The sequence below is a fragment of the Nymphalis io genome, chromosome 3 (genome assembly GCF_905147045.1).
Source record: "Nymphalis io chromosome 3, ilAglIoxx1.1, whole genome shotgun sequence".
NCBI lineage: Eukaryota > Metazoa > Arthropoda > Insecta > Lepidoptera > Nymphalidae > Nymphalis > Nymphalis io.
In genome coordinates, this window is record NC_065890.1 from 900,772 (window position 1) to 920,269 (window position 19,498).

The following is a 19,498-nucleotide window of genomic DNA, read 5'->3' on the forward strand; positions in this document are numbered from 1 at the left end:
ATCTTTGTTACGAGTATGTTTGGGGAAAGCAACAGTTTCTATCAGCATGGAGCAGACAAAATCACGAACTCGAAATGTGACGTCATCACTGATAATAATATGAACATTAATAGTTTATTGGCTAGTAATAATGTCACGATACATTGCGTAGTGTGTCTGTAGTTTGTATTGTGGCGATTTACGAAATTTGATTACTTTGCAAATTGATAATACAAATGATATGTCATTATACCTATTACCACAATCTATACCAAACATTCAGTTTAATAATATTATATTTTTTTTTTTAGATTTATTTATTTAATCACTTGCCTTAATTATAAACGTTGCTTGCTAAGATAAGCACTGATTTCTTTCTCCATTTCTGTCGTCATTGATTTGACATTAATCAGTCACAAAGAAGGAAACGGCATTGTTTAATCACTCGCAAAATAAAGTTTGTAAGTATACTAAAAACAACCTAAACTGTCTATATATGTGACATTGGAAGAATATTTAGTACTCAACTAGCACAGATTTACGGCATAAGATCAAAAAAAAAAAAAAAACTACAAAACGCGTTCTGCATTTCTCTAGAAAATGTTTTATAGTAATGAATAGAACGTCTGCGGTTAATTCCTCAGATTACACTCACGTATGGTCTTCGTGAATTGATCTTTTAGCAGTGTACAAGGTTTTCAAGTTTTTTTTTAAATTATTTTTAACACAAGATATTATATACTGTTTAGTAAAGTTTTCACATTAAAAAAAATAACTTTAATGAGCATGTACATATAATTTACATAGATAGAAAGTTAGTTAAAAATATATGTACTTGTGAATTTATAACATTATAATTTTTGGGAATATTGAAATATATATTTTCATAATATTTAAAACATATATTGCAATTTAATAATAAAATATTTTAATATTTACGTTTATTTATAAAATATAAAAACAAATAAAAAAAAAACAGTTAAGGTAGGAAAATAAATTATATATATGTTAAAAACTGATCTTATGTGCAAAAACAGATGTAGGTACTCTACCGTAACAGCCTGTGAATGTCCCACTGCTGGGCTAAAGGCCTCCTCTCCTCTTTTTGAGGAGAAGGTTTGGAGCTTATTCCACCACGCTGCTACAATGCGGGTTGGTAGGTACTCTGTTTCAGCTTAATCTAAATGAACTAATGTGGTTTTAATCTGAGTAGTCATTGGTCATTAGCTGAGAGTAATTAATAATATTTCTTTTAAATGTGATTTATGATTAATTTTATGCAGTTCAAAGATTAACAAGCTCGACTAGCCCTTAAAAAATTATATTGAGTACTCTCTCGTATCTGATCTGACACGGTACAGCTGAGACCGAATAGATTGATATATGATGACGTGATGAAACCTGCAAGTGTCTAATTTCACTGAAATTCTGCCACATGTGTATTCCACCAATCCGCATTGGAGCAACGTGGAGGAATAAGCTTCTCCTCAAAAAGGGAGAGGAGGTCTAAATGCTATTACCACTTGTATTAAATTCTTTATTTATTGCAAAAGCAAGTTCATTATAATATCATTGTAAATAAACAGTCATGTTATATAAAAGTTCAAATAATTTTCAGATAATTTTAAAACAATTAAATATTGTATCCTTGGATGTCGAAACAACTTAAATACTTACATAAATCGGTGTCTTATAAAATGTTATATATTTTAACTAATTATATTTAATAATCTGTGGCAACGTTTTAAGGTATTTGGTAATTCAGAGACATTTTTTCTTAATGAGGCATTTCGTTAAGTTCGTGTATTTCTGAGAACTTAATGTTAGCTGTTAGCGGTAAATGTGTACGACTTGTGGTAAATAATTTACGTGTATATTATATAAATATAGACAGCTGGTAGCACTCAGATTTACTCGTATTAGTTGGCTGTATAATAGGATATTCGACTGTCTTGACGATCTATCGAGTAATTAAATCGTACTGAGAGTTGAATCTACAAAATAGTAACTGAGTTTTTTCGTCAACTTCAACTTGGCAATGTAGAGTACATTAGTACGTTTTTTTTTTTATAGAATAGGAAGGTGGACGAGCATATGGGCCACCTGATGGTAAGTGCTCACCAAACGCCCTTAGACATTGGCATTGTAAGTAATGTCAACCATCGCTTATAGCCAATGCGCCACCAACCTTGGGAACTAAGATTTTATGTCCCTTGTGCCTATAATTACACTGGCTCACTCACCCTTCAAACCGGAACACAACAATATCAAGTTTTGCTGTTTTGCGGTAGAATATCTGATGAGTGGGTGGTACCTACCCAGACGAGCTTGCACAAACCCCTACCACCAGTAAAGCACCTCTGCAAGGATGTAAATTTTGGTCCTGTGACAATTCTTATGTTTGAAGGAGTTCATATAGGTATATAGGTATATATAGTAAGTATAAATATGAATGTAGATGGGATTAGATAAACTCCGTCAGATTTAATAAATCAAGTGACAATACAAGAATTGGAAAAATTGTAAAGAGAACATTCCATTTACAACATCATTGGTTAATTTAAAAAGCCGATATGGCCCTGTGGTAAGGACGCGTGAATCTTAACCGATGATCGTGGGTTCAAACCCGGGCAAGCACCACTGAATTTTCATGTGCTTAATTTGTGATTATAATTCATCTCGTGCTTTACGGTGAAGGAAAACATCGCGAGTAAACCAGCATGTGTCTAATTTCACTGAAATTCTGCCACATGTGAATTCTACCAACCCGCATTGGAGCAGCGTGGTGGAATAAGCTCCAAACCTTTTCCTCAAAAAGAGGAGAGGAGGCCTTTAGCCCAGCAGTGGGACATTCACAGGCTGTTACAGTTACGGTTAATTTTATGTTAAGGGAGTTCAAAATAACATTACGATTATAGATTATCGAAATCGTATGATTTTTATTATAAACTAAACTTCGTTCACAATATTGAGTCGGTTTGCTTCGCTCGTTTTATTATAAACAAGCGAAGCATTGATCCGTTGACAGCTATAAGGCAAGACGAAGAACAAAAAGTACAGATTGTGTAAAGGATGTCAAGAAAACGATAACTTAGAATGTAACTAGAGATGGAAATACGGGTTTACTTCATTGCCACAACGCGTTACGGTCGAATTGCAGGATAGCCACGATGCGAATTTCACTATGTGGTCTTTCTGTGTTTGCCACAACGCGTCATGGGTCTTTTTATAAGAACACATTTGCTTGAGCTTGTGCGCGTTTTCGATCGTTGCGCGTAACATATATGCGCATGTATTTCATCATAAAAATTCTAGTTTAAACTAGACCGAACCTGTATCCTCGATGCAAGTTCCTTCTGAAGACATTATAAATTTCACAATCAATCATAGTCTATTCCAATCGAAGTAATTGCAGAGGTAAACAAACCTTAGATTTACATATTCCATGCGATTTTTAATAGCTCTGCTATATTATGTACTACAATAGTTCTTGACTATATATATGTATATATATATATATATATATATATATATATATATATATATATATATATATACTAAGATCTGTACCGGTAAACGTAAATGACGTACTTAAGACACGTACGATTCGATTTGCTTCCTCGTTTCTGATACGCACCGCTAATGTCTGGAATACCCTTCCGAACTGCGTTTCCCCACCACCTACAATATGGGTACCTTCAAACGCTAACATTATTCCACATATATGATATGATAAGTTACGATAACAATTTCGCATTCATAACATTCAAAACGCAATTTTTCAATAGTCATAATGAATATCATAGATCATTAAAGATATCGACCAATGATATCGCATCGATTCAATGTCAAAGTTGTTTATTTCAGTTCAGTTATATCAAGTAACTAATTAAGTTATGAGGTAATAATGTAGCATTTTTGCAACGAATATCATTTGTAATTAGAACACAGCTTACGTTGAGACGAATTTATTTTACCTAATTCAGTTATTTTCTCTAATATCATGAAAATATTTAATAAATAATTTCAGATGAGTTTCCTCAATCAATCTGACATATTTAAGGTAGCAATAACATTTGTAAAAGAGTATTATCGTCATCTGGACCTCATTAGGGATGTGCCATTGCCAAGTCTATTCTGCCTTTAGTCAGATTATGACGAAAATAACTAAGTTTAACTTCCTACATATAAAATATTATTATTATATTAATTCTGTGACAATTTAAAATGGAAGTTTATCGAGTTTTAGAATTCTAAGTGGTATCTATTTTCTACACGTCTTTTAACTGTTTTTTTTTACATTAACGAATATTCGTGCTATTATAATATAAAATATTTCAATTATTATTTTATTGTCTTTGACAATCTGATCTCGATAGATTAAATCTCAATAGAACAGATTAAAAACGGTGCAAACCTATGCAAAGTAGTGTGTCTGTCTTCTACAGATTCCTTAAAAAGCATTTTACACGATTTAATACCTATTTCACCTTTTTAAATCAATTTCTTCCGTATTCTTCTCTTCTTTATTAAATATTCTTATAGGGTAGTACGTAACTACTCCTAATTAAAATTGATCATTGCGAATACCACTTGTATTCTATTTCGTGGATATTTCCACCGCCATTGTCAAACAACAGACATACATTTTTTATAGAAATTATAAGGAAATAGTAATTAAATAGAAAAATACTTTATTCAAGTAGCATTTTCGTCGTGAGTTTACAAATGCAAATGTGAAGCTACCACCGGTTGGTAAGAAACGGCAAGAAACTCAAAAGTTAGTCTTTATCATATATATTACATGCATTAATTGCGTTACATGTATTGCGTTGTTTCGTTTTTCAGATATAATAAACTAGGTAGTCCTTCCTACCCAACCTAATCTATAAGATAGCGTCTCATGTTAGAAGCTTTTTTTTAATGCGGTACAAAGTAAAAAAGTAACTTTCGATGTACCCACATAGTTTCTATCATTGGTCCTGCGCTCGGTTTAAGCCTCATTATTTTTTCGTGCGAGGTAACGATCGCACGCGCTCTTCAATTTCGAAATATATTTTCAAATTAGAAAGACAAATGCTGAAACGTAAAACGTCTTGACAAAATTGTATATTATAAAGAAAAAATTAAGAAACTGAAAGAAAAAAGTAATCGACGCAATAAACCTCGAAAATTATTCAATCTGATTCATCTAAAGATAAGGTAAGCGTTACATTTTATCAGCAATAGTATATGCAATCTAATGTATAATGCAATCCGCCGTGGAGTACCGGCTTAGAATAGTACTCCCCCAATCTCATCCCGTGGGTGTCGTAAGAGGCAACTGAGGGACGGGGAAAAGGGGGGATGGGCAGCAGCGTCCCCCCTCCCATAAACATCTTACCCCCTACTGCGCTCGCCAACACGCCTGCCCAGCGCGGCGAGTATGGGCAAACCACCTCCCTAAATGGCAGATGCGCCCAAAAAAAGGCCCCCAGTTACCGGCAAGCCCGCTAGGCCCGACCAAGGTAGCGGTCGCGGTATCGGCAGGGCAGGGGGTGCTAAGAATCACCGGTTCACGGCAGGCTACCGTATAAAACGACTGAAAATGGCAACGTATAATGGACGCTCGATGAGGCTGGACCATCACCTCGCCGAATTAGAAGTAGAGTTAAGTCATATAAACTGGCATATACTGGGGTTATCTGAAGTCCGAAGACAGGGGGAGGACACGATAACTCTAGAGTCCGGTAACTTACTCTACTTCCGCGAAGGTGATAACCTCTCCCAGGGTGGTGTCGGTTTTCTAGTCAAAAAGGATCTCATTAGCAGCATTGTGGAAATCAGTAGTGTGTCGAACCGGGTAGCGTACCTTGTCCTAAAACTTTCCGACAGGTACTCCCTGAAGGTTGTACAGGTATATGCGCCAACTTCGACATACTCTGATGATGTGGTCGAAGCGATGTACGAGGACATCGCAAAGGCCCTCAACGACACCTCGAGGGCCCACTACAATGTTGTTATGGGAGACTTTAATGCTAAAGTGGGAGTACAAGATAGCGGTGAATCGAAAGTCGGACCTTACGGCTTGGGCTGCAGAAATCACAGGGGGCAAATGCTGGTAAACTTTCTCGAAGCGCAGGGGCTTTTTTTGATGAATTCTTTCTTTCAAAAGAAGCCTCAGAGGAGGTGGACCTGGCGAAGCCCCGATAACGTGACAAGGAACGAGATAGACTTTATCATCTCGAATAAAAGGCACATATTTAGAGATGTTTCAGTGATCAACAGGTTTAATACCGGAAGTGATCACCGCTTGGTTCGAGGCACTCTAAATATCAACTTAAAAGCCGAAAGATCGAGAATGATGAGGTCTACTCTCCTACCTACCATGCTCCAAGCTGCTCAAGGCTCCGAAAAGTTCCAAATGGAACTTCAAAATCAATTCACCGCGTTGGAAACCATAAGCAGCATTGATGAGAGAACCGACACGCTGGTCAAAATACTGCAAAACACATCCCGCAAGTGTTTTCCGCCACAGAGAAGAGACAACGCACCAAAACTCTCTGCTGAGACACTCGAGCTCATGAGAAAACGACGAGAACTACCATCGTTTTTGTCAGATAAGGCCTTAAACCGAACAATAAAAACGCTGACGCGACGCGATCTCCGACGCTCCAATACCCGTGCCATCAAGGCTGCGATTGAGCAAAATCGGGGATCGAAAGTGTTCGCTCGCAAGTTTGGGAGGCCGCGTCTGACAAAACTTAAAACTGAAAATGGTGGGGTCGTTACCTCTAGGCCTGAGATTATCGGAGAAGTAGAGAGGTTTTATGGGCAGTTGTTCTCTTCAAGATCGGATAAACCCATGGGAATCAGTATTGATGACCAGCGCGCCCCTCTTATGCGCCATTACTCCGAGGAGCTCCCGGTCGTTGACCAAGGAGAGATTAGGGCGGCTCTAGAACAGCTTAAAAACAACAAATCTCCGGGAGATGACGGAATCACAACAGAGTTGCTTAAGGCAGGCGGGACTCCGGTCCTGAAAGAGCTAGCAAGCCTCTTTAATTCCGTCATCCAACATGGCAAGACCCCGGAAACGTGGAGCGGGAGTGAGGTGGTACTGTTTTTCAAGAAAGGTGATAAAACCCTCTTGAAAAACTACAGACCAATCTCCCTCCTGAGTCACGTGTATAAGCTGTTCTCAAGAGTCGTCACGAACCGTCTCGCCAGACGACTTGACGAGTTCCAGCCCCCAGAGCAAGCCGGCTTTCGATCAGGCTACAGCACCGTGGACCACATCCATACTGTTCGGCAGATTGTGCAGAAGACCGAAGAGTACAATCAGCCGCTGTGTATGGCATTTGTGGACTACGAGAAAACCTTCGACTCCATCGAAACCTGGGCAGTGCTCGACTCATTGCAGAGATGTCATATCGATTGGAGATATATCGAGGTACTGAGATGTCTGTACAACGCCGCTACAATGACTGTCCACATCCAGGACTGTAAGACGAAGGCGATCCAATTGCGCAGAGGGGTGAGACAGGGGGATGTAATATCCCCGAAACTGTTCACCAACGCGTTGGAAGACGTTTTCAAAACGCTGGATTGGACTAGGTATGGAGTCAATGTAAACGGCGAGTACATCTCACACCTTCGATTTGCCGACGATATCGTCATCATAGCAGAGTCGCTGGAACAACTCACCGAAATGCTGCGTAGCCTAGGCGAGTCTTCCCGGTGTGTCGGTCTCGGCATGAACTTGGACAAGACCAAGGTCATGTTCAATAGGCATGTCGTGCCGGGACCGATATACGTCGAGGGGAAACCTCTCGAAGTTGTTAGTGAATATACCTACCTAGGACAGATTATACAAATCGGTAGGAACAACTTCGAGAAGGAAGCCGATCGAAGAATTCGCTTGGGATGGGCAGCATTTGGCAACCTTCGTCAAGTCCTCAAGTCGTCTATACCGCAATGTTTGAAGACGAAAGTCTTCAACCAATGCGTCTTACCTGCCATGACATACGGTGCCGAAACGTGGACACTAACTGCGGGACTAGTCCACAAATTCAAAGTCGCTCAGCGTGCTATGGAGCGAGCTATGCTCGGAGTATCTTTGAAGGATAAGATCAGAAATGAGATTATCCGGAAAAGAACCGGAGTCACCGACATAGCTTGCAAAATTAGCAGGCTGAAGTGGCAGTGGGCTGGTCACGTATGTCGTAGGACCGATGGCCGTTGGAGCAGACGAGTCCTAGAGTGGAGACCGCGAATCGGCAAGCGCAGCGTAGGGCGCCCTCCAGCCAGGTGGACCGACGACCTTAAGAAGGTGGCGGGCACCAACTGGATGCGGAAGGCGGAGGACAGGGAGCTTTGGCGCACCTTGGGAGAGGCCTATGTTCAGCAGTGGACAACGATTGGCTGTTGATTGATTGATTGAGTATATGCAATAATATGGCCATGCGGCCAGTCATTCGTGATGACTTTACATCTTGTGTTTAGCCGAGAGTTAAATAAAAGAATGCCTTCGTGAAGTTGGCCAAGAGTCAAAATTAATATGTAGCAAATACGTTCAATATCTAACTTAATGTGTAAAAAATAATAAAAAAAAATATTAATATTATAATAAAAATATACCGTCTCCCTAGTTAATTATATCTGAAGAATGAAACAACGAAATATAATATACGATCAGACGAACTTCTCAAGTGAAGTACGATCATTATTATATGATTTGTTTTATTCGATATAAATGCCTTCCCTCCCAAAAATCCTGAAGTTTTGTAAATGTATGATTGTAATATACTATAAAAAAAATATATAAATAAAGTATTTATTTTACTATAAAAATATAGACAAACCGAGTGCAAGACCGATGTAGGAAATAATGTGGGTACATAGAAAGTTATTATTTTAAGTTGTACCGCACTAAAAAAAAAAACTTAATATGCGACGTTACGTTGTACGTTAGAAGTACTTCCTAGTTAATTTTATCTTCGATTAAACAACGAAATATAATAATGATCGAACTTCACTTGAGAAATTCGTTTGATCGTATATTAAAAAAAATAAAATTTATATATTCTTAACGAAAATAGAACTGTTTTTTATCACTTGAATAATTTGCTTAGAAATTTTCATTATATTTATCGCTATACATAAATAAATGTCTATATAAATCTGCACGTTTTCATTATAAAATCTAATATAAAAAGCATACAAGGTAAGTAACTAACAATTATTATTTGATAGATGTACATTTATAATAACAGAAATATGATGGCTGTGAGATAGAACTTTAAATTGGAATTCCCAAGCTATGGTTATGAAGTGCGAGTGTAAAGATATCAAAACGAGAGACGGCTCTATAAAGTGGTGCCAGATGGCTTCATGATGCGCGCGCAGATTGCAGCAATACTACTTATGCACACACACACAGTATAATTTTATGATATAAAGATGACATTTTGTATACATATTAAAGTTGAAATTACATACATTTTATTTTATTTCTTAATATAAAAGTTTATCATTTCGAACGGTAAAATTTATTTATTCATAGTATTAGATGTCATTTTACGTATTTTTAATATTATAAATATTCATTTGTGTTTTTATATCTATATCTTGATCCGACTCAAACGTATTAGTAGTATTTACATATCATTCACATTAGATTGTCTACATAAAAAACAAATTGAAAGTATATTTTAATTCTCTATTTGAAAATGATTGTAATTGATTTCGTTTTTTTAAATTCAAATTTAGATTTGGAAAGTTCCATTTAAGACGTTGATAGTCCAATTAGAAGCGATCGTTTTTTTTTATTTGAAATATAAAGTTAGGCGGACTAAGAGTATATAGAAACCATCGCTTTTTTAAATATTTTGAATAAGCTATCTTTTGAAATTATAGTGCAAATATATTTTTGAACTCTTTATTGCATTTCTGTCAGAATCAAATCAGAATTCAATCTGAATTCTGATTCGATTTCTGATTTTCTGTAAATATATATTATATACATATATGTATATTAGCGATCAGTCGAACGGTGATGAAGTGCTGCAGTGCCATATGGTGTCGAGTTACAACAAAGTGGATAATGTAACCTTCTCATGGTGTTCCGAAAGAGTAGAAGTCACTCAATCTTATTTTTTTTATATATTAATTAAACAGATGAAATATTCCTTAAATTCACCTAAAAATTAAATTTAAATTTTCTAAGACTTAGTCGACGTAGATATGTTTCAATATTTCGGACCACTTCACCTTTTCCCAGCATTGAGAAATAATCAGCTGGTATCCACTATATCAATGTTAACATATTGAAAGTTTCAAATATAATTCATTTTGATTCGATCGATTTGTACATAACCACGCATTTGATAAGAATTCTTCTAAGCATTACAATTCGACACATCGTTCATTTATTTACTGACTTATAGATATATCAAATTAACGCATAACGTCTTACATATTAATGAGTGATAATTGAAGACTTCCCAGTCATCTAACACCACGAGTGTGGGGCATCACATTCCGATTGTAAATTGAATAATTGAATTTTAATAAGCGATTTCACAGCACGCATTGGTTATAAGTAGTTTTTGAATCTTTTTGTTCCAATAATTTTTCTCTTTTTCGTTTCTTTTAAAAGTTTGGTGTATTTTTTTATTGAATTAAATTAGATTATTTCTTAAAGTTATTAGATATTTGTGATATAAAGTAGCTTACGCTCTATTAATAACAATAGAAGCTATTTCGCTACTAACTCTACAAGTCACAGGGAGTACTGAGTAAAGCCGCCTCTTCTGGCCCAATGTGCTTACCCACACAAAAGATGGATTGGATTAAGAGTCACTTGTTTACGTTTTAACAACTGAGCTTCTAAGTCCTTTATTAAAAGCTTTGTCATCGCTACACTATCTCTTATTTAAAGCTGATATTTTAAAAGTAATGTTTCCACCAGGTCGCGCAGTGCTAGACAGACTGAGCAGCACAACGTTAAGTGAGGTGGCTGTGACCAGTGACGCTGGGGGGTATCTCCCTGCACCGCTGGACGTCGCACTGTATTCCGTCGTCACTGCTAATGCAACTTGTGGGGAGAAAGGCGCGGAAGAGTTTTGCCGGGACACACCTGGGAAGTGAGTTTGAAAATAATCTTAATTACATCAGTTACAAATAATTATTTGAAATTTGTGACGCAGTGTTGTGTTCGAAAGAACAAAAGACCTGCTTACGAACTCTAAGAGTATAACTCACAGTATATTACATTTTACAATTGTATTTTTTTTATTTAAAACGGTGAACAAAAACAAAATTATGACGTCTAGTGACATGACTGAATTGTTATGTTCTTTCAGACGTGGCTTGGTATGCGATGTCTGCGAGGGTCGAGACGGCCGATCATCACGACGACATCCAGCGTCATTCGCAATCGACAACGACCCAAGCACGTGGTGGCAGAGTCCAATCATCACCAAAGATAAATACCAACACGTGGAACTCGTTGCTGCTCTGCCAGGGGTAAGGGGCGTAAAGTTACGTAATAGTGACTAGAATTTTGTTTTATTTGTGATTTGTGTTTTTTTTTAAATAGCTAGGCACACTGGAAATAGGGTCACCTGATGTTAAGTAGATATCACCGCCCATATACATTGGCGCTGTAAGAAATGGTGATGCCAGGATTGTATGAACTCTGGTACCACCCTTCAATAGCGACGTGTAATACATCGTTGGATAGGTATTTTTAAGCTGAACAAAAGTTACTGTAGCGCTAAGTCCCAAATCTTAGTCTGTTGAGAGTTATGCATTACTCAGTTTAACTAAAGCCAAAAATAATATTTTTCTCTAATACAAAGCATTCTGTAAATTAATACTAGTAGCTTTTTGAAAAATAAATCACAATAATAAGCTATTGCTTCCAATACTATGCTTATGCAATAATTTTTAATTATGCAATAATATGCTTGTTTTGGTGGATTTACGTTAAAAAACAATCACACATTTTTATTTCTACTCTGCGTTTATTCTGATTATATATATATCCGTCATGCCTGAAACCTAGATAGCAAACAATTGACATATCTTTATATTTTGAACAATGAGAAAAAACTATTAATGGAGTCTAAAAAATCCCTAAGTAATAAAAACAATGATAGACGTAACACGTGTTACCAAGTTATTACGTATGTTACACTCATTGTATTAGGAATTTTGGCGTATTTTGGAGTTGTTTATGTTATTCGACCTTAAGCATTTGTATCGTATAAATTTCTATTTTAACGATTCACACAAATAGTAATCAGTAAGACCAGACTCACCCACGTGTCTGGCTATATGAGGTGAGGTGGTTCCGATTGGGGTATGCTCTAAAACATGTTCAATTTATACGTTGAAGCTGAATTAAAGTTAACATGTATTTCAGTTTTTATTTTTTATAAAAAAGTATCTCTAAAATTATATTATTCGCTATTAGTATATTATATCCAATATTTTTATAATATAAACATTACAACATAGAATTTATTGAAAAACTATACGAATTATTGAAAACACAAGCCGTCCAATAAATTGTCTTATGGCGTTGTAATCGGGACGCTTACTCAGACTATTACCATTCTGAAATGCTAGACTTTGGGCTGAGTAATCAGTTTGAAAGAAATTCACAATTCGTCCAATTTACGACACTTTCAATACATACATTACTTATAAAAGCCACTACACACAGTAAATGTATACATTTCTCAAATATATTGTCTGTAAAATTTTTTTGTCTGTAACTTTTTAAATAAATACATATTGCATACAATAATCTTAACAATTTTAATTACTCACGAAATATTTTTTAGAAAGTTATTTTGAGTGAGGTATAATTACAGCTTTATTGAAATAACTCGAGCTACGTGCATCGCTTGTATTGAATCTGTTGAATAAATAATTACGTTCGGTTAGGCCATCGTGGTCATTTACACCTAAACGCAGACAGCGTGGGCGAGTCTGAGCGCATCGTGAGCGCGTGTATCGTCCATTTTAAACCAATACAGACATACATTAAAAGAAACAGAAATTCAGAAACTTAATAAGAATGTACTTAATAGAAGTAAGCTTTTACAAACACATTTGAATCGTAATTTTCATGATTATATCTATAAGAAAGGTGTTGAGTTTTTTCGTTGTTATTTGAGCGCGCTAATCTCTGGAACTACCAATGTAATTTGAAATTATAATTGGATTTCATTTTCACTTTCTTGTCCCTGAATTCGAACTTAGGACTTGGAAATGCATTTGCCTTATAAAGTACTATTGCAATATTGAAGTTATTTTTGATTTAAAACGATAACAACAAGTTATAATTGCAGCGAACAAATTCTATTATGTTTCATATTTCAATGTTAACACAAAAACATACCAATATAATTACTTTCATTGACTCTAACGTGGTCAGGTAATAAAAAAGGCGCTTCGTTGTCTTCCCGCCGTCAATATAATATTTATAGAGTGGTACTATTGTATTTATGACTATTATTTTGTCGGCAGCTTTGTCCTCTTTAGATTTACGACGTGCATTCGAAAGTTATCGACTTTTTAATGACTTACATAAGTTTATGGTGCGTGTAAAGAGGAGTCATGTGTTATGGGACGGATCATGTGAAAATTGTGGGACAGTAAGTGTTTACTAGCACTTAAATGTAGGGGGAATAGAGTGAGTTACTACTGAATTTCTTGTTTGGAATCTGTATTTGAAACCGGTGAGCGATTTGATCTTGTAATAATTCAAAAGTATATTCCTCGCCGGTTCTTCTCGGTAGTCTAAGCCGAACTACTGGTAAGTTTAAACCATCAGTTAATCTTGCTAAATGACGTTTCAAATTTAATTTAAGAACATTGGAATAAGATTTGTTTGGTTTTTGATCAGCCTTCATTTGCGGCACCCCATTCCATTATTTTGACTGGGCCTTGTGAGGTGCTTCGTACGCCTAGATATAAATCCGGGGCTGGATCTGTGCAGTCCTATCTGCGTGGTTACTACCTAAAGACCAATTAATAACTAACAATTATTTAATGTTCGTATAAAAAGGAAGTAAGCCAGTGTAATTATACGCACAAGGGACGTAACACCTTAGATCTCTCGTATTAGGCGGCGATTGTCAGCCCTATTGTTATCAGTAAAGGCGATTCAAATCAGTTTTTTTTTGCATTATTAATGAAAGGTTTACGGCAGCAAATGACATCAAATAAAATTTGGCAATAGAAACAAATGTAAGCACTACTTCCTGCCTTAAATAATTTAATCTCATATTGTGTGTTTTAGATGATTTTCGTTCTTTGTGATTTAAAACTGTATTTTTATGTGATACTAGTTTTAGCACGCGTTAGGGGAGGGGGTTGACAGGCACGGTAGCATGCGCAAGCGATCCCGTGGCGCTCCTCGTTAAGACGGAAAGGGTACCGCTGGTTTTTTAGTGGGTATTCCGTTGTTCGGGGCGCACTCGATGCCTTGGACACCGGCGAGCCCCACATACCTCCCATGTGTTCCTGTGGGGGAAACGCGTAACGCCTTTTACCAGCGATAAAAAATGGGGTTGACAGGTATAAAGTACGATAAAAGTAGCCTTTGTGAAGGACAAACTTGGAGCTCAAGATACTCTATACCAAAATTTATCAAAATCGGTTCAGTGGTTTAAGCGTAATAGACAAACATAGTTTACTTTAGCATTTATAATATTACTCATAATATCATATATAATAATTAATTATATTTTAATATCTAAAAAATTAAATCCAGTTAAAATGTTAAGTTTTATATGTACACCCAATAAGTATTAAACTGTATCATGAATGGTATTTATAAAAAAATACCTCTTTAATTAAAGTTAAAAACGCCGCTTGCAATGAATGAAATATGAGGTCCAAAATCTTTAATTGGATTTTAAGTGCGCGAATAATTTATCATGAATTAAGACTGGAGAGAGCTTACGATTAATTTGGTTAATTCGTGTTTTTAAATTAGGGCTCAGTGATAAAATTGTAAAGGTTCATGTTCAAGTCAACATAATGATATTTTTAAGATAGATATATACATTGTACATTATTTATTTAAAATAAATAAATACAGTAAATAATGTACAATGTGTATACGTCCTAAAAATAACAATTTTAAATATTGTGACATTATATACATTATTAGCAATTAAAGTCGAATCTCATCATGCAATTATAAAAATCTAGTTTTGCTCATTTCAATTTTAATATTTTTGAATAACAACAATTAAAAAAACAATTACAATATTATTTTATGTATAAATTAAAAAAAAAAAAAAAACAAAAACAAAACATACCGAAATAACAATATTATATAATAATTTAATATATTTTTGGAACATAAATAAAAACCAATTTCACTCTTTCTGTCATTATTAATTTAACATTCGTAAGAAAAAGACAGCACTGACTAATCACCCACTTAACAACGTTTATAAGTAAGGCCGTAACTTTTTGAACTGTCACGAATGCTTAATTTTTTTTTATTATATAGGTAGCCTACCTACATGGACGAGTATATGGGCCACCTGATGGTAAGTGGTCCCCATAGACATTAGCATTGTAAGATATGTTAACAATCGCTGATATCGCCAATGCGCCACCAACTTCGATAACTAAGGTGCTAAGTCTCTTGTGCCTTAATTACACTGGCTCACTCACCCTTTAAACCGGAATACAACAATACCAAGTACTGCTGTTTTGCGGTAGGATATCTGATGAGTGGGTGGTACCTACCCAGACGAGCTTGCCCTACCACCAAAGAATAAAATTTTATATTCATATGAAGTGCTTTTGAAATCCTTACTAATTAAGTAATTTAAGTAGCTGGAATACTTTAACTTAACGATCGTTCGCATGACGTGACGATTTTGCTTGGTTGTAGTGCAAGCAAGCTAAAAAAAAAAACTTATCCGTCAAACATCCCCAATGTATCATGAGTTATAGCAACTGACATAAAAGGTAACTTTCAATTGATAAAGGAGCTACACCACTTAAATCCATCGATAACGCCGGGGTTGGTCAATATATTATCCACCCGGACCCGACCACCCGACCACCCGTCTAGAGAAGAATGGGGCGTGCGTTACTTGAATAACTTTATCTGAGCTAATGTAAATTAAAGGGATTTTTTGGACGTTGTAGAATATCAAAGGGCGTTTCGTTGTATTGTGAGATGGAGGTGATAAGAAAAGAGTATTGTGACCTAGTGAATATTTGTTATTTTGTATCTTTCTCTTCAATGGCTCCATAAAGAGAAAGAAGTTCAAAACGTTTCTCTCTTTTTGAAGACTGCTATTAGTAATTCAATACTATCTCATATCGAGAGTTAGCAACCACATACAAACAGGATAGTATTTTATCGAATACTATCCTGCTAGTATGATCAAAGACAAGAGTTAATCCTTCATGTCACTCTACAAGGGAGTGTCTAGCTTTGTGCAAGTCCGCCAGTGTAAATATCATCCTGCCGCTATATTCCTCCACAAACAGCAATACTTAGTATTGTTGCGTCTGGTTTGAAGGGCGATGGTACGGCAAACACGAGCGGAAAGAGTTCAGGCGCAGGACCAACAGCTTTACGTGCTTTACAAGGCCTTTGAGTGCACACACTTCCAACTTCTAGATACCGGGTTGCCACTGAAATTTTAAAAAAGAACCCAACAACTTGTTCTCGGCCCGACCTGAAGCTTGAACCGAGAATCTCGGGATCTGTGACCATATGTCTGGCCACTACACCAACGGGGCAGTCAATCTTATGTTTCTTATTAAAAAAAACATATTTTTTTAAATTCATTACAAGCTACCAAGGCTATACTGTTCTCCGCCCACAACCTTCCTATTTTTCTTCATAATAATAATGAAATCTGTACTAAATTGGTATTTTTATAAAGATAAGTGAATTCCCGTGGTCCGAACAATAGAACGGGTTGTCGGGCGTACAATAGCGGCAAATGGGTGCGTATCGGGTAATAGCCGTCGTGTCTCGGAGCAATAAGGGAATTGGAAGTGACATAACACTATTTGAAGTTTCATTCAGCATACTGAGTAAAATTATCGTAATCTGTAAAGTGAATTATAAATAGTTCAAAGTGATAAGCCTTTGCATAATCCAGGATATGTAATAAATTAAATTATTTTTTATATGCAGTATTTTAGCATAGAGACAGTCAAATATGAGACCGTACAAAACACAAACGTATGAGATTTCACAATGTTTTTCACTATTTTTGTTGTTTGATAATAAAGCATATCTATGCATTCTAATTTCATTTATCTTTTTGTTGCTGCGGCAATTTTACTAACGATCGCCTGTCTTATCTGATAAGAAGTACAGATAATATTAAGTTCAATTAATTAAAAATATACATTATTTTTATTAAAATTAAAAATTATATTTAACTTAAACGTAATTGTAATTAACAAGTAACGTGGTGGTACAATATTTTTCAAAGGTTACTCATTATGACAATCTTTTTTCATAATATAAAGTATGAAAATATTCATATTTTTCTGTATAAAAACGTGGTCATATAACACATAAAAGCACCCAACGTTTAATAAAATATAATTGATAATGTTTGCGATCATTGTATACACATGCCGGTTTTCTCACGACATTTTATTTCACTATCATTCATTTGTGCTAGCCAGGGTTGCATCCCGTAATATTGGACTTTGATTCACGTGTTCTTACCGCTAGACTATCTCTGTTCACAACAACCCTTGAACAAAGGAATGTGTGAAGAGAGTAAATAGAATTGTTGAATGAGAAACTTCAATAGCTGAAAATTTTAAATGTCACAGCTTCGTTCCGTCATTATTGTTTTTTTTTCACGCTGGAAAAGCTCATTACGCGTGATTTTATTGTATTCACGCTGAGCACAAGTTTACAGTACAGTACAGTAACAGCCTGTAAATGTCCCACTGCTGGGCTAAGGCCTCCTCTCCCTTTTTTTTTTTTTTTGAGGAGAAGGTTTGGAGAGCTTATTCCACCACGCTGCTCCAGTGCGGGTTGGTGGAATACACATGTGGCAGAATTTCAATGAAATTAGGCACATGCAGGTTTCCTCACGATGTTTTCCTTCACCGTAAAGCACGAGATGAATTATAATTACAAATTAAGCACATGAAAAGTCAGTGGTGCTTGCCCGGGCTTGAACCCACGATCATCGGTTAAGATTCACGCGTTCTTACCACTGGGCCATCTCGGCTATAAAGTTATTAAAGTTTACGTTTATTGAAATTGAAAAAAAAATGAATATAACAAAGATTTAAAGTAAAGTATGTACCATAAATTTAAATATTTCAGCACGCTCTCAACAATTTACTATACAGTTATTTAACATTATCTGTGTTTTCTATTTATGGCATTTGTAATGGGGTCATTATAAAAAATTATACTTTGATTTTAGAAAGAAATGTTTAAAATGGTTATTTTGATTATGCTAAATAGTTTTTTTGAGTATCATTTGTGTCTGAGGAATAAAACGTTTAACATCTAACTCATTATTTAGTTCTTAAATACTACACTATTTAACATATCGAATGCAATATTTAAACAATATCAGAATACTAATGCAAAATAAACCGACAGAGATAATTCCGTTATGACAATAAATGTTTTTTTTTTTTATCAACAAATATTCCGTATAAGCTGAAATCTTATCAGTGTGTTAAAGACGATATTGCGTATTTTCGTATGTATGTATTCATTCTTAGTACTATCCGTCGCTGCTTCGTTACAAGATAAAATTAAATATAATAGTGCAAGACGCTTATATAATCCCAAAAACATAAATGATCATATTTATATGTGTTGGTGTGATGACGAATAACGCTTTTAACGGGTCAATTAGATAAAGACGATTGAGAGAATGCAGCGCCTTTTATATTAATTTTGCAAATCCCTTCTAAGTTCTTTTTTTTTTATAGCATAGGTAGGTGGACGAGCATATGGACCACCTGATGGTAAGTAGTCACCAACGCCCACTAGACATTGTAAGAAATGTTAACCATCGCTTACTTTGCCAAAGCACCACCTGCCTTGGGAACTAAGATGTTATGTCCCTTGTGCCTGTAACCACACTGGCTCACTTACACAACAATACCAAGTACTGCAGTGATGCGGTAGAATATCTAATGAGTGGGTGGTACTTACCCAGACGAGCTTGCACAAAGCCCTACCATCAGTAAAGTTCGTCTTTACTTTATAAAAAAGGAAGTGACCAAATTTAAAGTTCCTATGTCAAAGCCGGTGCTATTTATAAATATAGTGTATGCCGCTGCTACGCGCAGTTTCACTCAAAAACGTTACAGCTCCGCCTCCGTGAGTCGTAGTGTGATGTAATATAGTCTATAACTTATGTAATGTATTTTTTTTATTAGTGCTGTGAATCCTTACATTAGCGCTTTTAAACAAACAAATTTTCGCTTTAGAATTTAGCAACGATGAAGACATTATATTACACCTTAATTACGTTTTCGACATTAA

At 35.7% G+C, this 19,498-nt stretch overlaps 1 protein-coding gene across 1 annotated transcript in view; it reads left to right on the top strand.

The window, feature by feature from the left end:
* LOC126781087 (laminin subunit alpha-1) overlaps positions 1 to 19,498 on the top strand; it is a 173,644-nt gene that overhangs the window by 43,274 nt on the left and 110,872 nt on the right. The window contains 2 exon segments of the mRNA XM_050505909.1: positions 10,931 to 11,105; positions 11,325 to 11,487. Coding sequence (XP_050361866.1) covers positions 10,931 to 11,105; positions 11,325 to 11,487 — 338 coding nt within the window.